Here is a 27515-nt window from a genome sequence, read left to right on the forward strand (position 1 = left end):
AATACAACATTGACAAATACCCATATCAGATGTGTTTGTTATTCTTCCAAGTTTCAAAACCATATTTAATTACATGCCACTCAAAATTTAGCATTTAGCACTATTAGAAGCCCTTTACTGAAATAAAAAAAGAAAAATATTTTCATTATTCTTTGGAAAAATGTGAGTGAATTGTTGGTAGATTGCATTCTCTTTGCTAGCAGGGTGAGTTGTGAGGAGGATGCAGGGATGTTTCAATGTGATTTGAATAAGCTGAGTGAGTGGGCAAACTGCTGGGCAGATGCAGTATAATGTGGACAAAGGTGAGGTTATCTACTTGGGGAGCAAAAACAGGAAGGCAGGATATTGTCTGAATGGCCATGAATTGAGACAGAATAATGTGCAGTGAGAGTGTCTGGGTGTCCTCAAACACCGGTCACTGAAAATAAACACGCAATGGCAACAGTGGGTAAAAAGTCAAATGGCATGATGACCTAAATAGCAAGAGGACTCAAATACAGAAGCAGGAATGTCGGATTGCAATTGCATAAGGCATGGGTGAGACGACACCTGGAATAGTGTGTGCAGTTTTTGTTTCTCTATCTGGAGAAGGATGCTCTTAATATGGATGGAGTGCAGCGAACATTTACCGGACTGATTCCTGGGATGGAGGAACTGACGTATGAAGAAAGGATGAATCAGTTAGGACTATATTCGCTGAGGTTCAGAAGAATGAGGGAGGGATATCAGAGAAACCTATAATATTCTCACATGACTACACAGAATAGATGCAGGAAGAATGTGCCTGACAACAGGGGAGTCCAGAACCAGGGTTTACAGTCTAACAATACAGGGTAAACCATTCAGCACATTGGAGACGAGAAATTAATTCACCCAAAGAGTGATGAGCCTGTGGAATTCACCACCACAGAAAGACCATAATGTTATGTGATTTCAAGAAGGAATTGGATATAGTACTTGAGGCTAAAGAGATCAAAGAATATTGGGGGGGAGGGGAAACGTGGGAACAGAGTTGGATGATCAGCTGACTTACTCCAGCTTCTCTTGCTGTTTTTATATTTACCACACTTGCCTGTTGGAGGGACTGCAATTCTCTATATTTCAAATACTCAGACTCCAACATTCAATAAACAAGCAAGTCATATTAAAGCTTGGGCCTAGTAAGTTAATACTTTCCAACATGAGGGTTATTTGTCATGAATGCAAAATAAAAAGAAAGTTACAACTTGCTGAAATGTTAGATTAGTGCAGCCATTAAAATGAAACATGATCTTAATTTTGAGTTTCAGTGTGCTATGCATTCATGGATTTGGGCCAATTACTTTATACACAGCAAGCTCCTATTTTTGTTCGGGCTATAAGAGGCCAAATAGAGCACAAAGGTCGCTTGCTTCCCATTAGGTCACAAATTATTTTCCAGAGTTCGATAGATTCGGGATCAGTTCCTGTGGATTGCAGGGCGGCTAATGACGTACCACTTTTTCAGAAAGGTGGGAGAGAGAAAGCAGGAAATTATAGACCAGTTTGTACGACCTCAGTGGTGGGAAAAATGCTAGATTATAAAGGATGAAATTGCGACACATCTGGATAGTAGTAACAGGATAGGTCAGAGTCAGCATGGATTTATGAAGGGGAAATCATGCTTGACTAATCTTCTGGAATTTTTTGAGGATGTAACTCTGAAGATGGACGAAGGAGATCCAGTAGATGTAGTGTACCTGGACTTTCAAAAAGCTTTTGATAAAGTCCCACACAGGAGGTTAGTGAGCAAAATTAGGGTGCATGGTATTGGGGGCAAAGTACTAACTTGGTTTGAAAGTTGGTTGGCTGACAGGAAACAAAGAGTAGTGATAAACGGCTCCATTTCAGAATGGTAGGCAATGACCACTGGGGTACCGCAGGGATCAGTGCTGGGACCGCAATTTTTTTACAATATATATTAATGATATAGAAAATGATATTAGTAATAACATTAGCAAATTTGCTGATGATACTAAGCTGGGTGGCAGGGTGAAATGTGAGGAGGATGTTAGGAGATTACAGAGTGACCTGGACAGGTTAGGTGAGTGGTCAGATGCATGGCAGATGCAGTTTAATGTGGATAAATGTATGGTTATCCACTTTGGTGGCAAGAACAGGAAGGCAGATTACTACCTAAATGGAATCAATTTAGGTAAAGGGGCAGTATAGAGAGATCTGGGTATTCTTGTACACCAGTCAATGAAGGTAAGCATGCAGGTACAGCAGTTAGTGAAGAAAGCTAATAGCATGCTGGCCTTCATAACAAGAGAGATTGAGTAGAGAAGCAAAGAGGTTCTTCTGCAGCTGTATAGGGCCCTGGTGAGACCACACCTGGAGTATTATGTACAGTTCTGGCTTCCAAATTTGAGGAAAGACATTCTGGCTATTGAGGGAGTGCAACGTAGTTCATGAGGTCAATTCCTGGAATGGCAGGACTACCTTACGCTGAAAGACTGGAGCGACTGGGCTTGTATACCCTTGAAATTTAGAAGACTGAGAGGGGATCTGATTGAGATATATAAGATTATTAAAGAATTGGATACTCTAGAGGCAGGAAACAGGTTTCCGCTGATGGGTGAGTGCCAAACCAGAGGACACAGCTTAAAATATGGGGTAGACCATTTAGGACAGAGATGAGGAGAAACTTGTTCACCCAGAGAGTGGTGGCTGTGTGGAATGCTCTGTCCCAGAGGGCAGTGGAGGCCCAGTCTCTGGATTCATTTAAGAAAGGGTTGGATAGATCTCTCAAGGATAGTGGAATCAAGGGTTATGGAGATAAGGCAGGAACAGGATACTGATTAAGGATGATCAGCCATGATCATATTGGATGGTGGTGCAGGCTCGAAGGGCAGAATGGCCTACTTCTGCACCTATTGTCTATCGTCTATTATTTATTGTCAAACTGCTGGATGAATGTATACCAATCAACTACTGCAGGTGGAGTGCTCAATGGTGCTCTGACACATTGTGGCAAACAGAATTCCCCATATGGTGGCTGAGCAAGAAATGGGTGTGCTGCATGCAGGGTGGAAAGAGACGGTGATAACAAAAATAATCTCTCTTTGTATTAAAGACTTACACTATTGCTTGGCTGCAGTTGAGCTAACTATACAGTTTGCCTTGGGCAGTGATAAATCACGTTGTAGTTCCCTATTAATAACAAGGACCATATTTTCTGGCAGCATGACTTTGCTATTTACACAAAATCTGTCCAATCCACCTTGTTATTTCAATTTATAACTTAAAATAAAACTCTCAAAGATCATCGCTGGCCAGTTTTAAAATCAATTGTCACGATCAAAGATTTGTTCCTAGCCCTTCTATGATATTGTCAAATTATTCTAATCATTCTCAGAGAAATGATGATCAAAATAGCCAAACTAAAGTCAAAATCTTATCTCACTTTATTAAATAGCTCACTTGTCACCATCATGCAACTTCCTTCACAATGTGGCCAGCAACAAAACAGAAAATATCTAAAAGCAGAGTGTGATTTTTTTAAAGTACCATTTCTACATCAGGTTCTAGATAGAACATTCCAAGCTCAGGAATACTTCCATCTTGTAGAACAATGGCAGCAGATATATAGGAATATCACCTCCAAGCCACTCACCATCCTGAATTGGACATATATTACCATCCCCTAACAGTCACTTGGTTAAGATTTTGGAATTTCATCCTGTAGTCTACCCACAGCACTTGGAGTGCAGCAGTTCAGGCTGATAGCTCACCACCATCTTCTTAAGAGTAATTAGGGATGGGTAATAAATGCTGACCAGCCAGCACCACCCATGTCCCACGAGTGAATGCGAAAACCATACTATCCAATTCAAGCAACCAACTTCAGTCACCTGCGTTTTTATTACTTATCCTAAACACATTAAGACAAATGTTGCTAAATGTTATTTTTCACTAGCAAGATTTTATAATTAAGTCATTGATGCAATATCCCATTTCATCAATGTATGATCAACCAAAATACAGCCCTGTAAATATTTATCTTTAGTTCTTACTGATAAATGGGTCTAATTTTTTTCCATTGAAGCTTATTCCCAAAACAGATATGCAAATGCTGAATTATTATGTGTAATAAATATCTTCAGGAAATAACTGGGAATGGGGCCACCTGTTTCAATGCTTCTCCATTAAGACTGAGTTGACTGCCCAAACCTTTCCGGCAATACCATGAGCTTTCTCATTCACTGAAAGAAAGGGACGGTGAATGGAGATGTCATTCTAACTTCTGGTGACGGGCTAAAACAGGTTTGTCCTTCAATGACTGCACAGATCTGCAATTTAATGCTCACCTCACACGAAAGGAAATATAGGGCGATCCCCGTATCCACCGTTCTGAGAGGCCCGGCCAGGATGGTGAGTGCCTTGGAGGGGAATTTGCAGCTGGTAATATTCCTAAACATCTGTTGCCATTGTTCTACAAGATGGAAGTATTCCTGAGCTTGGAATGTGCTATCTAGTAGAAACGGTATTTAAAAAATCACAGTTGAGATGAGTTAAAAATCACACAATACCAAGTTATAGTCCAAAAGGTATAATTGGAAGCACTAGCTTTCGGAGCGACGCTGCTTCATCAGGTGATAGACTATCACCTGATGAAGGAGTGTCGCGCCGAAAGCTAGTGCTTCCAATTAAACCTGTTGGACAATAACCTGATGTTGTGTGATTTTTAACTTTGTACACCCCAGTCCAAAACCGGCATATCCAAATCAAGTCTAGATTAGAATGATGCTGGAAAAGCACAGCCGGTCAGGCAGCATCTGAGGAGTAGGAAAATTGACGTTTTGGGCAAAAGCCCTTTATCAGGACTTCATCAGGATTTGAAAAATCACACTCACCTTTTAGATATTTTCTATTTTGTGTGCTGGCCACATTGTGAAGGAAGTTGCATGATAAGTGAGCTTTTTAATAAAGTGAGATAAGATTTTGACTTTAGTTTGGCTATTTTGGTCATCAATTCTCTCAGAATGATTACAAAAATTTGACAATATCATACAATGGCTATGAACAAATAGAACATAGAACATTACAGCGCAGTACAGGCCCTTTGGCCCTTGATGTTGCGCCGCCCTGTCATACTAATCTGAAGCCCATCCCACCTACACCATTCCATGCACATCCATATGCTTGTCCAATGACGACTTAAATGCACTTAAACTTGGCGAATCTACTACCGTTGCAGGCAAAGCATTCCATACCCTTACTACTCTGAGTAAAGAAACTACCTCTGACATCTGTCTTATACCTATCTCCTCTCACTTTAAAGTTGCGCCCCCTCATGTTTGCTGTCCCCATACTTGGAAAAAGGCTCTCCCTGCCCTCCCTAGCTAATCCTCTGATTATCTTGTATGTCTCTATTAAGTCACCTCTCAACCTTCTTCTCTCTAACGAGACCAGTCTCAAGGCCCTCAGCCTTTCCTCGTAAGACATTCCTTCCATACCAGGCAACATCCTAGTAAATCTCCTCTGCACCCTTTCCAAAGCTTCTTATAATGCGGTGACCAGAACTGTACACAATACTCCAAGTGTGGCCGTACCAGAGCTTTGTACAGCTGCAGCATAACCTCCTGGTTCCGGAACTCAATCCCTTGATTAATGAAGGCCAAAACACAGTATGCCTTCTTAACAACCCTGTCAATCTGGGTGGCAATTTTCGGGGATCTGTGTACATGGACACCGAGATCTCTCTGCTCATCTGCACTCCCAAGAATCTTACCATTAGCCCAGTATTTTGCATTCCGATTACTCCGTCCAAAGTGTATCACCTCACACTTGTCCACATTAAACTCCATTTGCCATCTCTCAGCCCAGTTCTGCATCCTATCTATGTCTCTCTGCAACCTACTACATCCTTCGTCACTATCCACAACTCCACCAAGCTTAGTGTCATCCGGAAATTTACTATCCCACCCTTCTAAACCTTCATCCAGGTCATTTATAAAAATGACGAACAGCAGTGGACCCAACACCGACCCTTGCGATACACCGCTAGTAACGGGACACCAAGATGAACATGTTCCATCAACTACAACCCTCTGTTTTCTTTCAGCAAGCCAATTACTGATCCAAATTGCTATGTCTCCTATAATCCCATTCCTCCGCATTTTGTATAATAGCCTATTGTGGGGAACCTTATTGAACACCTTGCTGAAATCCATATACACCACATCAACCGGTTTACTCTCATCTATCTGTTTGGTCACTTTGTCAAAAAAGTCAATAAGATTCGTTAGGCATGACCTACCCTTCACAAAACCGTGCTGACTGTCTCTGATCAGATTATTCTTTTCTAGGTGTTATAAATCCCATCTCTCATAACCTTTTCCAACACTTTACCAACAACTGAAGTGAGACTCACTGGTCTGTAAATACCAAGGTTGTCTCTACTAGCCTTTTTGAACAAGGGAACCACATGTGCTATCCTCCAGTCCTCAGGCACTATTCCTGTAGACAATGATGATTTGAAGATCAATGCCAAAGGCTCGGCATCTCTTCCCTTGCTTCCCAGAGGATCCTAGGATAGATCCCATTCGGCCCAGGGGTCTTATCTATTTTCACACTCTGCAGTATTTCTAATACCTCTTTCTTGTGAACCTCAACCTCTTCTAGTCTAGATGCAAGTATCTCTGTATCTTCCTCACCAACATTTTCATTTTCTATAGTGAACACTGTCGAAAAATATTTATTTAGTGCTTCCCCTATCTCCTCTGATTCCACACACAACTTCCCACTATTATCCTTGATTGGCCCTAATTTAACTCTCGTCATTCTTTTATTCCTGACATACGTATGGAAAGCCTTAGGGTTAACCCTCATCCTATTCGCCCACAACTTCTCATGTCCCCTCCTGGCTCTTCTGAGCTCTCTTTTTAGGTCTTTTCTGACTTCCTTGTAACCCTTAAGCGCTCTGAGTTTTCACATTTTGTCCTAACATAAGCCTTCTTCTTCTTCTTGACCAGGGATTCCATTTCCTTAGTAAACCATGGCTCACACGTTCTATATCTTCCTCCCTGCCTGACAGGTACATACTTATCTAGGACACACAGGAGCTTTTCCTTGAATAAGCTCCACATTTTTAATTTGCTCATCCCCTGCAGTTTCCTTCCCTATTGTACGCTTCCTAAATCTTTCCTAATTGCATCGTAATTTCCCTTCCCCCAGCTGTAACTCTTGCTCGGTGGAGTACACCTATCCCTTTCCATCACTAAAGTAAACCTGACAGAATTGTGATCGCTGTCTCCAAAGTGCTCACCTACTTCCAAATCTAACACCTGGCCAGGCTCGTTACCCAGTATTAAATCTAAAGTGGCTTCGCCCCTTGTTGGCCTGTCTACATACTGTGTCAGGAAGCCCTCCTACACATACTGGACAAAAACTGACCCATCTATAGTACTTGTACTGTAGTGATCCCAGTCAATATTTGGATAGTTGAAGTCCCCCATGACAACTACCCTGCCTCTCTCACTCCATTGAGAATCATCTTTGCTATCCTTTCCTCTACATCTCTGGGACTATTCGGAGGCCGATAGACAACTCCCAGCATGGTGACCTCTCCTTTCCTGGTTCGAACCTCAGCCCATACTACCTCAGTTAACGAGTCCCCAAACATCCTTTCTACAACTGTAATATTGTCCCTGATCAACAAAGCCACACCTCCCCCCCCTTTTACCATCTTCTCTGTTCTTACTGAAACATCTGAATCCCAGAACCTGCAACAGCCATTCCTGTCCCTGCTCTATCCATGTCTCCGTAATGGCCACAACATCGAAGTCCCAGGTACCAACCCACGCTGCCAGTTCACCCATTTCCTCGCGTTGAAGTGCACACACTTCAAACCAGGTTCTCACTTGCCAGTGTCAGATACTTGATTTGGGAACTCCCTATTCACATCCTCTTCTGTACCTGTCCTACCATTTTGGTTCCCATCCTCCTGCTGTATTAGTTTAAATCCACCTCAATAGCTTTAGTGAATTTCCCACCCAGGATATTGGTACCCCTCTGATTTAGAAGAAGAGCATCCTGCTTGTAGAGGTCCCATCTACCCCAGAAAGAGCCCCGATTCTCCAAAAACCCGAAACCCTCCCTCCTGCACCAGCCCTGTAGCCACATGTTCAACTCCTTTCTCTCCCTATTCCTCACCTCACTAGCACGTGACACGGGCAGCAAACCAGCGAAAACACCTCTGTTTGTCCTAGCTCTAAGGTTCCATCCTAGCTGCCTGAATTTCTGTCTCAAGTCCACATCTCTCTTCCAAGCTATGTCTTTGGTGCCAATGTGGAGCACGACTTGGGGCTGCTCTCCCTGCCCCCGAAGGATCCCAAAAACACGATCAGAGACATCGTGGACTCTGGCACGCGGGAATCAACACACCAACCACGAGTCTCTCTCGTCCCCACAGAACCTCCTATCTGTCCCCCTAACTATTGAGTCCCCAATGACTACTGCTCTGCTCCTCTTCCCCCTTCCCTTCTGAGCAGCAGGTGCCCCACTGCTTTCCCCTGGTTAGTCATCCCCCTGAACAGTATCCAAAACGGTATACTTATTGTTGAGGGGAATGGCCACAGGGGATCCCTGCATTGCCTGCCGGTTCTCTTTCTGTCCCATAACTGTCCCCCTGATCGTGACAATTGATTCTAAAACTGGCTGGCAATGATCTTTGGGAATTTTATTGTAGGGAACCTTCTAGAAACAGGGACCAAGGGCTACCAGGGAGGAAAATTTCCCATTTAAATGAATGGGTTTGCACCTATCTGCGGTTAAAACAACTCTGCCCAGATTATTTTTCTTCAATGTGTGAGCAGTTTTCAAAGAATCCTGACAGTGTGGAAGCAGGCCACTCCGTCCATCAAGTCCACACCGCCTCTCCAAACAGCATCTCACCCAGACCACCCCTCTACCCTATCCTTGTAACTCTGCACTTCTGGTAGATAATCCACCCAGCCTGCACAACCCTGGACACTGTGGGCAATTTCCCATGGCCAACCGACCAAACATGCACAGTGGGAGGAAACCCACACAGAAATGTGGGAATTGTGCAAACTCCACACAGGCCCTCACCTGAGGCTGGAATTGAACCCAGGTCCCTAGTGAGGCAGCAGTGTTAACCACTGAGCCACCATGCCACCCCCTGTTTTCCATTTACATCTTCATTTTTAAACTTTGCTTACAATATTGGAGGCCTCATCCTACCCCAGGAACAAAGCATCTTTTTAGAATCTTTCTTTGTCCCCTAACTCCCAATCCAGACCACACACCCAGATCGAAAATCTAAAAGGCAGTGGTGCAGAATCAAGAGGAGTATTGGGGTCACTAAATTCACTCTTAAGGACCATTCTGAAGCATTATGACATTATTGAAACATATAACGATGTGTTTTGAAAGAATTCTTCTTTGAAAGGTTAGGCATAGTTAATAATGAGGTCTCTCAGCAAATTCACCATAGCTCTCACACCTCACTTAAAAAACATTCAGTACAGATTATGCTTTGAGCAATACTCACCCAAAAATGTACTGGATATGAACTCAGAGACCTGGTTTCCAGAACGGCTCATCTCAGAGAGGTGAGTAAGCTCCCGATTGAGCATCCTCTTGAACTGTAAAAACAAAAGAAAAGAAAATTAATAAATCAAAATTTTGTGTCATAATATGGTACTGGACTTAAAATTAAATTAGATTTTAATCAATGTGTTTGCTATAAACCAATCAGATGCACCCTAGGCCCAATTATGTTTGATCCATACATATTTTTAGCTATTCTATTTTCTTTATATTCTTTGGAAAGAATGCTTGTGCAATCTGAGCATGTAGGAAAGCCAATGAAAATTCTAGACAGGACCTAATTCTGGGATTCATGATCTTAGCAATTTGGGACTTACAAATTGTGCCTCTGCCCATACCATCCCTGGAATTTTGGGAGTTTAAGCAGGCATTTATAATGGGCCACGTGGGGAAAAAAATGGAAGTCTGCTTCTGTGTTTCGTTCCCAGATGGCCTCTTTATGAATGTCTGGCTGAATTTCAAGAATGACTAGCAGGCAATGTTGGCATAGCTTGCAAAGGAAAGCACTTTGTTTGGCTGACCACTTTATTAACTTGCAATAAGTTTCTCCTTTGTGGTTTTAACAACTGGTTTATTTACACAGAATTAAGAGGTTTGAAGTGGATAAAAGCTTCTGACATTGATACTAATAAACACCTGAGACTAATAGATGTGAAAAATGTTGTAAGCTAATGAGTTCTTTCAAAGCTTCTGCTTATGGCATCAGTTTCAGGATCATTCAAAAATGTGCCAGACTTGACAATGGCTCATTGGTTCTGTACATTATCAATAGTGAAAGTTTGAATATGGAGAATTAATAAGGGCCAGTGGAATAATGGGAGATATTTGGAAGAAACCAATCAATGAACTCATCCTGTAATCAGTAGCAATCTTTTTCACTATCAACTATCCAGACAATTTTTGTGTCATATGCAAATTTCCCAAACATGCTTCCCACATTTATATCAAAATCATTCATATTTACAAGAAATAGGAAGATACCCAAAATGTGCCCTTTTATCATTTGGGAATAAAGAGTAAAATAGGATAATATTGAGAGGGTTGGAGGAAGATACCTTGGAGTGCATATCCACAGTTTCCTGAAGGTGGCAGCCAACTGGATAAAATGGTAAAGGTGGCATATGGTATGGTTTACTTCAGTGGGCAAGGTATTTAATAGAAAAACAGAGATATAATGCTGGAACTTTTCACAATACTGGTTAGGCCACAGTTGGGGTTTTGTGCGCACTTGTGGTCACATTACAGGAAGGACATCATTGTCCTAAATAATGTATAGAGGGAGATTTACAAGAATGTTGTCAGGACTTGAACACTGCAGTTATGGAGAAGTTTGGATAGGGTGGAGCTGCTTTCTTTTGAGAGGAGGCGGCTGAGGAGGTGATTTAATCGAGGTGTACTACGCAATGCAGAGGTTGGACAGAGTGAACAGAGAAGACCTGCTCCCCCTAGCAGAGATGTCATTTACCTAGTGCCACAGATTTATGATGAATGATAGAAGGATAAGAGGGCAGTTATGGAAAAATCTTTAAGGCTATGGACTAAATAATGGAAAGTGGGATTAGAAAGGGTAGCTCATTTATTCAGCTAGCACAGACACAGTGGGATGAATGGTCTCTTTGTATAGTTCTACAGTTTCTTCGAACACTCTGGAGGAAGAAATTCCTCCTTAATTCTGTCTGAAATGGGAAACCTCTTATTCTGTAACTGTGAAACTTCCCACTCCCTATTTCCATATTTCCCCTATGAGAGGAAGAGTACTCGTCAGCATGAAGGTTCGAAAGAAGAGTCACTGGACTCAAAGCTAAACTCTGCTTTCCTCCCACAGAGTTTTGTCAACAATTTCTATTTTCGCTGTCAGTATCTACCTGGTCAAGTGCTCTTGCATATTCTATGTTGCAATAAGAGAATTTTATATTTAATAAGAAAGGCAAATGTTGTGCTCCTGGAATGAATGTCGAAAAACCATTCTATTGTCTAATCGTTTTCTGAGTTTTCATCAACTTCATTTAAATCCTTTTACAGTTGTATTTGGCTTATCTCTGCTTCTTTTATCCCCCCTTGTGAGTAGTTGGGACGTGACCTCTGCAGCTTTTTAATAGTCCAATCAGGAGTACATTTTAAATGTGAGGATGAAAATTTTTGGCCTTGTAGAAGCAGGTTTAGAAAAACTGGGGGAAACACTGACATAAGTGCCTTTGTAGATTGCCCCAAGACCAGGCTAGGAAGAGGATAGGCAGCATACTCCATGAAGGTAGGCTACTAATTAGTCACTGGAACCCCAATACATTTTCAAGTCGAGTGGTGCCAGTCAAATTTATTCCATCTCATTTTAATATGTTGCAACAACAATTTTGGCACAAGTTACTTATATATCATTAACAGAAACATACTTGGGTCAGCTGTACACCTGTAAGTTTTGTTCTTATCAGAAGTGACAGAATTGTTCTGCAGGGCCTTAAAGGGGAAATCCAACATTACTAAAAGCTAATTTGCAAGTTGAGTCTGCATAGTTCAAAGGAAGACAGTATCACTTTTAAATTCTCATCATTATTTGACAGTTAAGATTAGATTAGATTACTTACAGTGTGGAAACAGGCCGTTCGGCACACCGACCCGCCGAAGCGCAACCCACCCATATCCCTACATTTACCTCTTACCTAACACTACGGGCAATTCACCTGACCCGCACATCTTTGGACTGTGGGAGGAAACCGGAGCACCCGGAGGAAACCCACGCAGACACGGGGAGAACGTGCAAACTCCACACAGTCAATCGCCTGAGTCGGGAACTGAACCCAAGTCTCAGGCGCTGTGAGACAGCAGTGCTAACCACTGTGCCACCGTGCCACCCACAGTACCGATTCAAAATGAAGGCTAGAGCTGAGACATCCCTGTACCTGAAACAAAGGAGCATTTAGAAATCACTTAAGAATTCTAATGTTTCCTTTGATTGAAGGTCATCAAATACTTGACAAACAAGCAGTGAGGTCAAAATATACAAACACATTAACATTTATGGAGAGTGCGCAATTCAGCTGGAATCTGTAATTCTTCACAAGCTGAGTTTTTGTATTATTCAGAACATTAACAGAGGAACAGAATTTCCCCACAATGTGCAGACAGTGAACTTTAGAACAGAGGCTACAGTCATGAATTATTGATTGGAACCATCAGCGGCCAGGAAGCACGTTGACTGTTTGGAAAGGGGATTATTGGAATTAAATAGTTGGCTTTCCACATTAAAAAATTAAGCATTGTTCTCTTATTTTAATCTTGGTAGTGATTTGCATCTTTCGAAAAGAATACTTAGATATTTATCTAATTCTAGTAGGTAGCAGGATAATAATCATACAGGATTCCTGATCAACCTGCCCAAATGTAACCTAAGGCCGCTGCTGCCAACAGTAAACTCCCAACTGAGATGGGGCTGGATCTTCCCCTTCATTTTGCGGGAGGTGAGTCACAGCGTTTCCTGGCCTTACAATCTCAAACTTGTTGCACCCTCATAATTCCACAGATTGTTTTGGCTCTGTGACACATGGTGTGTGCAAATTCAGGTATGCAGCTTCCCCAAGCTGGGTGAGGTTGTGATATAGGTGGACAGTACCAAGGCCAGCCAAATAGGAGGTATGACTGAACTTTATTGGAAATGTCGCAGTTCCCTACATGCCAGAGGCTCCCAACTCATCTATTCCCATACTTCCTCCACATCCCAAAACCCCAAAATCTTCAATGCCCCCTCAAATACCCATGATGCTTCACATCCCTTCCATTATGTCACTTCTTCGCCAACCTATATCCTTCCATGACTCCCATGTTTTACTTCAATGTCTTCCAAGCATCCTCCATACCCACTTTTCCAGTATTCACCATGTCCACAGCCAATAAGAATTTGACAAGTCTGACAAGTATTTGAAATGTACTGAAAATGGAAAATCAGTAGAGAATTTTAAAAACTCACTGCAAAAGAAAACCTCTTCCCTAGATACAGCCTCACAAAAGTGATGACCATTTACAGCATCAATTTCAAAAGCTTTACTCCATTTTGCATATTGATTCATGGACTGAATTTTTTTTTAAAAAACACCTCAATGAAACAATAATTTATTGCAAGGTAATAAAAATGAATGAATTGAATTGAATTTATTGTTGTGTGAAAAGCTTTATTGCGAGCAATACTGGCAGATCACATAGTTAAATAGCATAGATAAGTAAATACTAGGTAAACAGCGGCAAAAACAAAAATGCAGGTACAGGCGAATGCTAAGAGTTTGAGAGTCAATCAAACAAAGCTTGCAGTTCCCCATAGCTCTTCCAATAGACCTGTGTTGAGCGAATTAAACAGTCCTGGGATTCAGCCAAGCATTCATAATGAAAAATAATGAGATGGAAACAATTATAACTGTTTTATGGATACAGTTGTCAGAGGGCCTCGTTATAAATATTGGTCTGAGCACCAAGAATGGTTTGATTGATAATTTCATTGCTCCATAATAGCTTCCTCTTCCTGTGATGTGTATTTTCTATGTCTGCATATTCATTTACATAAGATTAAGAGACTTGGAGTAGATTAAAGCTTTTGACTTTGATACAACAAATAGCTCTGGTTGTTCAAAAATTTTAATAAGTTGTAAAATGAGCAGTTCATTCAAAGCAAACTTTCAAAGCCCAGTTTTATTGCGTCAGTTTCACAACCACAATTCAAAATCCGATAAGAATGTCAGGTGGTGGAAGTCATTGGGAAAATTCAAACTGTGGCTCCGCACACCTTGACGTTGGTCATTGACTCAAGTTTGTTCAAACACTTAATCAAAAATCAAATCTAAAAAATGGACTCTATTACAGTAGTCACATTCAACACAGGTGAGTACAGATACAAAATGCCAACAGTGCTTAATGATGGTTCCAAGTTTACAACCTGTATCTGAACATGACAATATAGCTATGCTTGAGGATAAGTTGCACAAAGACCTTATGCAAGGCTAGTCACCTGTTTGGTGAGATATATTGTAGGATTTGAGCACATGGCTCACTGAAGCCCTGCATTTGTAACCCAAGACATACAAAAGTGATGTGTCTTTATGCTCAATTTTATCTGAGAAATTCTCCATAACATAAAAGGAACAAAAGGTTGAGTTGCAAATTGGTTGCAACTAATTTTAAATGAGTTGTCCAAATATAGCATGAATGATTCCTTCACTTTTGTAAAGGTCATGCAAGATCTACATAGTGGGAACAATAAAATGTTCATGTGCTCTTTTGACATTGCTGGCTCACTTAATAATGTATCATTTGAAGCTACTGACATTCGTATTATATCACTAGATCGTGGCAATCTATATGTGCCATAGTATTTGAATCTACTTTGAATGATCTCATGAATTTAGTAATTTGTGTAGTTTTCAAATATATGGTATTTCTAAGGGATTTCCTTGTATATTTCCAATATTTAGATGACATGCTTACAATATTTGCAGCTGCATCCAAGAATTACTTTACTTAGCTTAATAACTTTCTCCTTGCACACAAATTTACCATTAAAATGAGCAATTAAACAGGCCCCTTTTTGTTTTCTCACATACTGGTAAGAAAACCGACAATTAGCTCTCTATTTCAGTCTACTGAATGTCTACCTTCTATACTCATTGAAATTCCTACTGTTCCTTGAGTGACGAGATCAATCTTAATCTCAGTCTCATGAAAATGGCCCTAGCCTCTGCTAACCATCCAAACTGGATGGAGAGAGAGAGAGTGTATCAAAGCTATCTTGCACAATAATGGCTGCCTTGATCAAATAATCATTTGTTAAGTTATGAAAACTCATGAACGGACCTGTGTTCACGACTTCTGTATCCAATCAGTACCCAGTTTACCCAGAAAAGGGGATGGTGTCTCAAAATATTGAGCAACATGCTGCTACATTCAGCAAACCCGCTAGTTGTTTTCTCCATTCCATCATTGAGCCAAAATAATGTCTTGCCTGCCACATAGATGAGTAATGAGTTTCAGCACAGATGTGATACCAGATATGTAGGCTGCAAGTCCCAAAAACTGATGGACCATATGAAAAACACATCCCATTGAACATTCACATGGGCAGCATGCTAATCATGTACAAACTGCCAATGCTTGCAAGTGATAGAACAGTACGTTCTGCATTAGGAGTGATTCTGATATCAAAAATAATTTATTAAATAATTCAGACACTGCTAAGAATGACATCAGAATCTAATTTAAGATTATTAGTCTGGCTTTCAGTGTGAGACATTTATGCCCAATTATACCACAGCAGCCTGTCTTATATAGGAAAAAGAAACTTGTACATACATTGCACCTTTTTCATTGAAAATAAAAAGGTCTTGGAAATTGCCAATGTCTGCTGTATTCCCTTGGTAATATTCTCTTGACCAATTTGAGTCCATTTGCCTTTGCTGAGAACTAAGATCGACAATTAATTCTCCCTGCTGCATTTTCACACTAACAATAGCCTCATCAATCAGCATCCTGTTCTCATGCTGGATTAACTGATGTCTTTTTTACAAGTCTGTTTCTTGCCCTAATTCCAATGAGTGTAAGGTTAAAACATTCTTCATTTAGCTATGTGTAAATTTGAAATCTTCTTCCTTCAGTTGGCTCAGGTACTCAAGGGTTAATCAGTTTACATTAACCAGGAATGATAACAGATGAGACAGTAGGCAAGATAATGTGGTCAGTGAGTGTTAAAGGAAATTGGCTCAACAGATCCACATCTAATTTAAAAATAAGCAGGAAGTTTTCATTTTAAATGACTACCACTCCGATGAGTTGAATCATTTCAAGGAACAATGTGAAAATTTGGAAGTTGCATTTGAATTATGCAGAGCTTTGTCATTGCTTTTATCTTGGAACTAGCTTGTCACAGAATGGCCATTTGTCTATCCTTTCAGGTAGAATCATAGGGCAGGCACACAGATGCAGCAGGCAATCAGGAAGCCTAATGGCATATTGGCCCTTATTTCAAGGGGATTGAAGTAAAAGAGTAGGAGAGTCTTATTACAACTGCACAAAGTGCTGGTCAGGGCACATCTGGAATATTGCGACCAGTTTTGGTCCCACAATTTAAAGAAATATATTTCAATGAAGGTGGGTCAGAGAAGTTTCAGTCAGATGATCCCTAATATGAAGGGATTGTCTTATAAGATTAAACAGGTTGGGATGCAATTCATATTGAACCTTTGAAGAATGAGAGGTGATCTTATTGAAACATATCAGATTCTTAAAGGCCTCGACAGGGCAAATGCTAAGAGGATATTCTCCCTCATGGGACAGTCTAGGACCTAAGGGCATATGCTCAGAATAAAGGGGCACCTATTTAACACTGAATTGACTGAAAACATGATGAGGAATTTCTTCTCTCAAAGAGTTGAGAGTCTTTGGAATTTCTTGCTACAGAGAGCTGTACGGGCAGAACCCTCCTGAAAATTGAAAGCTGAGATAGATTCTTGATCAGTACAGAATCCAGGGTTACAAGGAAAGGGCAGGAAAGTGGATGTGAGCAATGTTGAAACAGCTATGTCCTATTGAATGGTGAAGCAGGCTGAGGGGCTGAATAGGAGAAAGTGAGGTCTGCAGATGCTGGAGATCAGAGCTGAAAATGTGTAGCTGGAAAAGCGCAGCAGGTCAGGCAGCATCCAAGGAACAGGACATTCGACGTTTCGGGAATAAGCCCTTCTTCAGGAAAGAAGGACTTATGCCCGAAACGTCGAATGTCTTGTTCCTTGGATGCTGCCTGACCTGCTGCGCTTTTCCAGCAACACATTTTCAGCTCTGAGGGGCTGAATAGCTTACTCTTGTTCCCATTTTTTATTATTTATTATTTGGAGCCTGATAATCTAAAGAAGTGAGTAAAATAAAAGAACTATATTTGACGATAAATGGAGAAGCAGAAAACAAATGGTAACAAATGTGTAATACAACTGCATAATGCAAATGCAACTTCCAAATTTTCACATTGTTCCTTGAAATGATTCAACTCATCGGAGTGGTAGTCATTTAAAATGAAAACTTCCTGCTTATTTTTAAATTAGATGTGGATCTGTTGAGCCAATTTCATTAAAAAAACTTAGCCAAAGAACCAGTTACTTCACAGAATATTAAGTGAAGAAACAGTATGTTTTTTGATAATATTGTTTGGAGATATTATCAGACTTCAAATTGATTGCTTTATTTAGAAAGCAAATCAAAGCAATTGGCCAGATCGATTTTTTTGTTGCCTTACTGATATCATATTCAACTGGATTGTATTTCGACAAAAAACAAGCAATTGATCTATAGCTAGCAGATGAGGCTTGACAACAATTTAAGCACATTGCCATCACATGATAAGATGGCTTGAGCAAGCAAACTTCAATGTCAAAATGGTGGTAGTGGGTGGTGTGTGGGAAAAAGCAACTTGGATCTATCTCAATATATTAATACAATAGTTTTAAAACTTAAACCCATTATTTTCACTCAATATTATGTCACGTTATGATTAATTCGCAACAATAGAAGATCAAAATCTTATTTTAATATATCGAAGTAATAGTTATTATATGCAAAAGAAAGATCAGTCGAACAGAATGTTCAAGATCTAGTTTGAAATATATTCATAAACAAGGAAAGTCAGATTATAGCAGGGTCAATTACATGATCTAAGTGTGAACCATTAAGAAAGGACAGAATTATTTTTTGATTATGTGATAATTTACCTAATTATTAATTCACCAGTCAGTTGAATCATGATTGGTGCTGTTGTTCTTAGGAATTTTACGCTTAACAATGTTTGAAAAAAGTATTTCTGTTAATTACAAGGCTTTAATATATTTACCCATAACTTTTTGGGGTTATATCCTCATTAATACACATCCTGAGAAATTTCAGTACTCATACATTGCTGGGAGGAAATTTTACAGATTAAACTGAACACCAATATATGCATTTTCTGCTAATAAATTTCACAATATTGGATTATTCAATTCTCATTGGAAGTAGCAATATATCAAACATGTTCTTGATGTACTAATTGCCATGGTCACTGTTTAGCAAAGCATAAGACTGACTAAATTACAGGAATTAATAGAACTCACAATACATAATAAAATGATCGAAAAAAAGCTAATTTAGAAAAGAAAAAAAATTGCAGGATTGTTTCAAAATCAAAATACTCCATTGTCTCTCAGAGAGCCCTTGATAGAAAAGTGTTCCTGCAGTTTCAGAATTACCACCACATCCAACTGAATTAACAAAGGCAAGTGTAAAGCTATATGCAATCTATACAGGAAAGAGGGCAGCTTATATTTACAGTAAAACACATTTGTTCACAGAGGTAACAGTAAAATTAGGCAGTTCAAATTGTAATCTCATTATTAGAATAAATTACTTTAACTTCTATGTCAGGATGAAAGCAGATTTGGTTTACATACCTTTATATAGCCCCATGAAACAGAAAGCAAATAATTAGCTTCAGGCATCTTGCAAGTGTTCTCACAAAAAAGAGCACTAAGAAATGTATTAAAATCTGAAGTTCCCAAAAGATTTGGATCGACGCAGTCCCAGAAATCAGTAAATCAGATATTTATGCAGCAAGTAAATCTGGAACATATGGTTCTTTAATCCCAGTGCTTTGTCACTTGTTTGGTATAACGTGGTCATTTGTGGAAATCCAGTTTGGTAATAATACAGTTGATAAAATCAATGGAAAATCCTAACTATAGGAAGTGATTTGGACAGATATCTATGGACAAGAATCTCCTTGAAATACTAGTTAGTGAATAATGTATGTGAGGATGCTTCTCTGCTGGAGGGACTGGTTCTGCTAACAGATACCAAATAAGGGCTTGAACACACAGCTACCATGCATGCTATTCGGTGAACCCACCTACTTTGCAGACATGACAACCAATGAATTCTTACTCAGAGGAACAGAGACAAGAGTGTGCTCCTAGAAAAGCTAGGTACCAACTGCTGATTGGCCAAACGGCAAGCATATCCTCAGGGATTAGGGGTTTTCTACAATACTCAATTAAATGCGATAAAATGATCATTTTCTCTTTGCTTAAACTCTATGCAAAAGCTTAACTAAGCTTCATATTTTACTGGCATGTAATGACAAGAGTCTCATTGTTCATTACACATTTTATTCCTGTATCACAATCTGCTTATTATGAAATGCTGCCAAACATTTCTTATTTCTCCCTGCATTGTTCAAGCATGCCTTAGTAAAACGACGAAGGAGCTCCTCTGACGACATCTGCAGAGATGCCTGCAGGCTGTGCCTTCCTAGGGAGGATAAAAGGGAAAAAAAATGTGATTGATTAAACAAAGGCAGCAGCTGAATTCTTGACTCTTGCCTTGATGCTTACATAATTTCGCTCATTAAGCGGGCTTTGCCTTAATGTAATGCGTCGACCTTTAGATTGTGGAAGGCACTTGAAATCTACCATTTACATCAATCCTTCAAGAATGAAAAGGTTGAAATTTTTCCTAAAACTTTACTGCTTTCCAGTTGTAATGTACCAAAGGAAATTTGTTTTGCTACTTCTAACAAAAAATATCTGATTAAAAACAGTAAGAACAGGACACAGCCTTCGAAAATTGATTGCAGATTGGAAACAATAGGCAGATATAGGTTTGCTGTGTGTGAAACTGGCTGATGGTTAGAGGAGATATTTCTTTTTTCTACTTTTTTTTCACTCACAGGAATTTGGTTCTTGCTTCAGTGCAGCAGAAGGAGTTGGTCAATGAATAACTGACAGATTACTTACAATAAATAGTTTATGAAGCATAAATATGGCAGACAGCTCAGATGAGTCAAATGTACAGTCTGTGGCAAGTGGGAAGTTACAAATGCACGATGTATCCCAGGCAAACACACCTGTGGGATATATCACTGGCTTCAGCTCTGGGTTTGAGAACTCGTGCAGTGGTCAGTGTCATTGTAGGGCATCTGTGAACCATGTGGATAGCACAACAGGGAGGTGATCACACTCTGAGTTAAGGGCACACTGGGAGATAGGGAATGGGTGACTGGCTGGCAGCCTAAGATAACCAGGCAGAGAGTGCAGGAGGCCCCTGAAAGGATTTGATTCAATAATCATCTTTTGAAATTGGTGAGTGTGATGGTTCCTCAGAAGCGTGCAGTCAACACCATGTCCATGGAGCCAGGGTTGGATCAGCTGCATGGGCGGCGGGGGGGGAGGTCAAGTGAAAACCAAACTCTGATAGGGGATTTATTGTTTAAGAAAACAAACAGGGCTGTCTGTGCTCATACGTGTGGCTGCTCGTTGGATGCTGCCTGAACTGCTGTGCTCTTCCAGCACCACTGATCCAGAATGTGCTCATACATGTGTCTCAGTCTCCAGGAAATTTGCCTGGAAGGGGATAATGTTCAGAAAGCAGATGGTAGGGAGTTTGAATGAGAATTAAGTAATCTCAGGATTATTCCCGCCTGGTAGCAAGTGGCAAAGGAGAGTTGAGCAATTAAATGCAGATTCAATGACAGCTGGAGAACTGGTGGAAGAGGGAGGGCATCATATTTCGTACATATTGGGACTGATATTGGTAGTGTTAAGCATGGTGCACATCAGGAATTTGGTGATGTATTTAATGTGGGTAGCACAGTAATAATGGGTGACTTCATTCTACATATAGACTGGGTTAGGCAAAAGTGAGGACTGCACATGCTGGAGATTAGAGTCGAGAGTGTGGTGCTGGAAAAGCACAGCAGGTCAGGTAGCAGCCGAGGAGAAGGAGACCTGCTGCTCGGATGCTGCCTGACCTGCCGTGCTTTTCCAGCACCACATATAGACTGGGTTAACCTTATTAACATTAACGCTGCGGAGTGTGGATGAGTTACATTTCTGGTGTAGTACATGGAGGCACTAACTAAGGATTGGCCTGTTTTAGATTTGGCAATGCGTAATGAGAATGGGCTAATTAATAATTTTGCTATTAAAAAGCCTTTGGGAAATATTGAACGTAATATACATTATGTTTGAATGTGACACAACTCAATCTGAAACTAGTGTATTAAATCTGTAAAAGGGAAGCTAAAGTTATGAGGAGTGAATTGGCTTCTGCGTTGTGCAAAAACACACTAAAGGATTTGACAGCTGACAATGTCAAGGATTTAATGAAGTACACCATGGCTTACAACAGATATGCAACTCTCTAAGGCATTAAAACCCAATGGGGAAAGTGAATCAGTGTGGAAAGGCCATTGCTGATAAGGATGCCAAGAAAAAGTGGTAAACCTGGGATAGGAGCATTTGACAACACAGAAAAGAATGACAAAGAAGCTGATAAAGGAAGGGGAAAAGGATATGCAAGCAAGAAAAAACCTTAAAGGTGGACTGTAAAAGTTTCTAATTATGCCAAAAAGAAAAGATTAGCTAGGACAAATGAGTGACCACTATCAGAGACGAGAGAACAGATAATTGATAGAAACACTGAACAATTACTTTGTATCTGTCTTTACGGAAGAAGATACAGAAAATCTCGAGTAAAGACGAGGTGACCAAGAGATTGTGAAACTAAAGAAATTAAATTAATGTTCGTGAAGAGGTATTACTTGAAAAGATTATTCCAAGTGAAGCTTGCTAAATCTCCTAGACCAGATAAACTACATGCCCAAATGTTGAGGAGGTGGCTAGAGTGATAGTGGATGCACTTCAGAATTCTCTAGATTCTGGAAAGGTTCATGGAGACTGGAAAGTAGCAAACGTAACCCACTATTTAAGAAGGGAGAGAGGGGTTAAATGGAAAACTGTTTGCTGTCATTAACAAGCAGAATGTTATGATATATTGTAAAGGATGTGATGAACATTTTAAAAAATGGAAAAATTGGGATTTATGAAAGGGAAAGAATGTTTCACAAATATCTTGGAAGGTTTTCATGAGGATTTTATTTGTAGCATAGATAAAAGTGAACCAATGAATTCAGAAGACTGTTAATAAGGCCTTCCCACAAAGGGAGTCAATAAACAAAGTGAGAACTCATGGTCTTGGTGATAATATATTTAGTATTGCTCACAACCGATATGAATAAATATAACAATAAATAAATAAATAACTGCGGAAGGCTCTGTATCAAAGTGGTAGTGTCCTTACCTCTGAGCCAGAGGCCAAGACTCAAGTCCCACCTGTTCCAGATGATTGTAATAACATCTCTGAGCAAGTTGGTTATGGGTGAAATATTTGCATCAACAAGTACTTAATTCACTCAAAAAGCTTTCTGGGGACATTGCAGTTTTGAAGGCTACTTTATTAAGAAGTGTGGAAGTAAGGACAACTGGTGCAGACTCTGTGGCACTGTGATAGTTTTCCTACCTCTAAACTAGGAGGCCCAGGTTAGTGATCCATTTGCTTCAGAGATGTGTAATGACATCTCTGAACAGATTGCTTAGAAAATACCTGCAAACAAGGACCAGTTGTAATATTGCTGAAAATGTGTTGCTGGTTAAAGCACAGCAGGTCAGGCAGCATCCAAGGAACAGGAAATTCGACGTTTCGGGCCAGAGCCCTTCATCAGGAATGTAATATTGCCATATTTGGGGCAGAACATAAGTAGATCGCAAGTCGTGAGGAAGATACAAAGAGGCTTCAAGCAGACCTGGAAGGGGTAAGTGAATGGTCAGGAGCACAGCAGAGAAAATATGATGTGAATAAGTGGGAAATTGTATGCCTTCACTAAGAAAATAGATACAGAAGAACAGAATATTTCTTAAATGGTGAAAGGTTGGAAAGTGTTGTCTAAAAGGACCAGGTCGTCCTTCTTCATGAGCCACTGAAAGCTCACATGCAGGTACATCAACTATTAGGAAATGTAAGTGGTGGAATGTAAGTAGAGAAATAAAGAACCTAAGCTGGAATTATTGGTGAGATTGGAATGAGTATTATCTATTGGACTAAGAATGCCACCGATGTTCACAAAATTAATCCCTGATTGGTTGAGATAGTTATCTATTGGACTAAGTTTTGATCTTCTTAGATAAAGAAGACTTTATTTTCCCTAAAGGGAATGCCACAGATGTTCATAAAATTAATCCCTGATTGGTTGGGATAATTTTATGAGAAAGATTGAGGAATCTGGGCCTGTATACTATTGTCTTTTGAAGACTGAATGGTGACCTCATTGAAACTTTTAAAATCTTATAGGGCGCTATTGTGTGGATTTGGAAGGATTAAAACATGATTGAGTGTAGTAAGCACCATCCTCTATCATGATGTCACAGATCAGGCAGAATTACATTGGAGATAGTGGGAGACAGATTACAACTAGTGTGCTCTCTGCATTCATTTAGGTCATATTCATGTAAACTGATTCAGTTATGCAATAAACATCTCGCTTCTCATTAAACACTACACTTCTGACTTGTCCACTAGGTTGCTAGCTTCATCTGTGCTATGTCACTTAGGATTTAAAGGAACTCAGGAAGTTGTGGTGTGATCAGCAGAGGTATACCACTGGACCTTTGCCACAACTGAGTGAGTAGCGGTGACCAGCACTATTTCTAAAACAGTGGCAAGTAACAGAAGTTAAACTCCCGGCCTTCAGGGAAACCATCAGGGGGGAAAAACCGCGCTGGTTACCTAGAAGACTGAAAAAAGGAACAGATACTGCTGATTGCTCATGATAGAAAACCCCAGAAGCCTCATGGCAGCACTTAACAAAGACAGCGACAGCATTTCAGATCCAGACAAAAGATGTGCTGCAGCAACGAGGTACTGCAGCTGCACTGTGGGACAATGGCCTTAGGACAATGGTCCTAAGTCTGAATTGAGCTGGAAAGCTGACCAGACATTAAGGAATGTGCGAGCTAAAGCCTAAAATCTCTGAACTCTTAACGGACACAGTAATGTAGGATGAAAAGTCAGTAATTTAGAAAATAAGTTGCAACTCTCATTTGGCATTGCCATCATGGTAAGCAGGTAAGACCTAGTACTGTGCTCCACTATTCCTGATTGATCTGATAATCCTCAACTGCACTTTCATGCCTTTTCTCATAATTCTTGAATCCCTTACTGCTGAAAACTGTCTATCTCTACCTTGACCAAAGTTAATAATCCAGTCTCAACAGCTCTCTGTGGTAAAGAATTTCACAGATTTACAACCATCAGAGAGAAGAAATTCACCCTCACCTCTGTCTTAAATATGTAACCTCTTATTCTGAGATTATTGTCTCTGGTCTTAAATTCTCCCACAAGGTAAAACAACCTGTCCACATCTCCCCTGTCAAATTCCTGAAGAATCTTGTATGTTCCAATAGGTTCACCTTTCATTCTTCTATGTCCCAATGAGTACAGCCCCAATCCATTCAGTCTGTCCTCCCTAGACAGTCCCTCCCATACTTGGTATCAGCCCAATGAACCTTACCATGTGTCAATGCTGGAAAAAACAAAACTAAGAGGGCCATGAGAAATAACTCAGATATTTCTGAAGTGGGGAGCCGTGGAAATCGCTAACTAACATACGTTAAGCTGATAAGCATTGGGCAATTTTAAAAAGTGCCCGATTCTGGTATGATTCAGCTATCTTTTCAGAAAATCTCTGATACAGCTGCAAAGAATAGTAGAAGTCTCCATTCCAGCCAGAAAGCATAGACAAGTATTCACAACTTGTGAATACTTCAACTGAAAAATTCAACTGCACACAACTGGACGTAAAGCAGATAATCTTATTACTTGAAAAAGAGTAAATGAAACTCAAACAAATTCAAGGAGGTATTGAAAAACTTTGACAATTACTTCAGCCACAGGACTAATAAAATTGTTGAAATGTCAATATTTAGCGAAGAGTAACACACTGATAAATCTTTAAATAATTCAATTAAAGATCTCTACAGACTACTGGAGAAATGCAACTATGGCAACTTAAAATCAGAATTCATAAGAGACTGGGTAGTTGTAGTCAATAATGATGACACTTTGCCAGATTTATTACAGTTAGAAATGACTTAATTCTAGGGAAAGGCTTTCAAGATGGGAAGTAGAGGAAGCAAAGTAGATCGATCCTCAAAGTAGAAGGTAAACTTGGAACAGGAGATCTACAAAGTCTATAAAGTTAAGATACAAAACCAGAAGTATCTTACCAGATAAGCTAGTAGGACAGACATTAGACACTAAAAGTCCTTGGCAACACTGTGAAGAAAATAAACCTCACATGTGCAAATAGTATTCAGCTTTAAAAACCAAGCTTTTTTATTTTAAATACTTTGATCACTCACTGAAAATGTGCTGAAGCAGGATACAGTCACAGAAAAGCACAAGACTAAAAAAATCCAAAGTAAAAGATTAATGAGGTAGAACAGTCTTCAGGAGAAGATAAACTCAAAGGAGAAATCAGTGACCTAAAACAAAAAAATTGGCATGGTGACATTTATCTCATGAATATCAAGCTCCAAATGTTCAAGAAATTGATGCAATAAACCCAGCTACTTCAGTGCAGATCTGTAAATGAAACAACAACAAAATTCCACTGACACAAATTGAAGATATGTGCATACAGTTCCACAGATGGTGCCATTAAGAGGAGACAAGCATAAACTACTAATGAAAAATTGCTTGCAATAGCAAGGATTGCATGACTACAGCTATACAGAATGGATTTAGAGTTGTTTCTGAAAGAAATCCAAGAGTTTAATCATCCACTTGATGAGAGAACCACAGACCTCAGCGAGTCAGAAAGACAGTCCAAGTCAACTCTTTCTAGCCCACAAACTACCAATCTTCCAATCATTTAAACTGACATTTTCCTAGTTACCATCCATTCTGAAGGTTGGGTCATTTGACCCAAAACATTAACTCTGATTTCTCTCCACAGATGTTGCTAGACCTGCTGAGCTTTTCCAACAATTTCTTTTTTTTTTACCCAATCTTCCTGGTTTACAGATCATCTGCATTTGTAAAGTCACAGATTTGGGATGACATAGGCTTGTAGTAAAGGTAAATACATAAATACATACAACAATAATGGTATGGGAAAAAAAACAATTTCTTTATGGACCTGAAAGAGTTAATATTTGCTTGAATACAGTAAGCAGCATCCAGTATAACAATATCATAAGACTTAGTCAGAACAAAGTAGGAGACAGACCTGAGACTAGTTCACTCCTAACATTCTCTATAGTCATGTAGATCACTAGTAGTGTAATCTGTACAAAGCTGCACTAATGCAGCAAACATCATATTGTTCACTAACCAAGATAATTCTAATTAGACCAGGAAAGTAGATATTCACATCTATGTTACGCACTTTGGGCTTGAGAAACCCATACACAGGACAGGAGTGACAGGCAGAATGTCAATAGTATGTTTTCCAAGCTGGTGAGTCAAGAATCAGGAGTCATGATCTCAGAATAATTAGATTCCCTATAGTGTGGAATTCCCTTCAGCCTAACCAGTCCACACTGACCCTCCGAAGAGCAAACCACCCTGACCCATTTTCCTCTGACTAATGCACCTAGTGCTATGGACAATTTAGCATGGCCAATTCACCTGACCTGCACATCTTTGGACTGTGGGAGGAAACCGGAGCAACAGAAGAAACCCACGCAGACACGGGGAAAATGTGCAAACTCCACACAGACAGGAATCGAACCTCGGACCCTGGTGCTGTGAAGCAGCAGTGCTAACCACTGCGCCACCGTGCCGCCGTTTAAGATTGAGATGCGGAAGCATTGAAGGATGAAGAATCATTGGAGATTTCTACTAGAGAGAGCTGTGGAAGCACAATCATTGAGCATATCCAAGTTAGAAATTAATGCATTGCTGAATTTTCATGGCATCAAAGAAAGTGGGGATTGTGCAGGAAAGTGAGACTGAGGTCAATAATCGGCCAGGATGTAATTGGCTGTTACAGAAGGTTTGATGGGCTGAATGGTCTACTACTGATCCAATGTTCC

At 40.0% G+C, this 27515-nt stretch overlaps 1 protein-coding gene across 3 annotated transcripts in view; it reads right to left on the bottom strand.

The window, feature by feature from the left end:
* pde4d (phosphodiesterase 4D, cAMP-specific) overlaps positions 1–27515 on the bottom strand; it is a 613923-nt gene that overhangs the window by 18612 nt on the left and 567796 nt on the right. For all 3 annotated transcript variants that reach the window (XM_060823615.1, XM_060823627.1, XM_060823636.1), the window contains exon 7: positions 9536–9629. In XM_060823615.1, coding sequence (XP_060679598.1) covers positions 9536–9629 — 94 coding nt within the window. The remainder of the gene's footprint in view (positions 1–9535; positions 9630–27515) is intronic.

Source organism: Hemiscyllium ocellatum, chromosome 1 (genome assembly GCF_020745735.1).
Source record: "Hemiscyllium ocellatum isolate sHemOce1 chromosome 1, sHemOce1.pat.X.cur, whole genome shotgun sequence".
NCBI lineage: Eukaryota > Metazoa > Chordata > Chondrichthyes > Orectolobiformes > Hemiscylliidae > Hemiscyllium > Hemiscyllium ocellatum.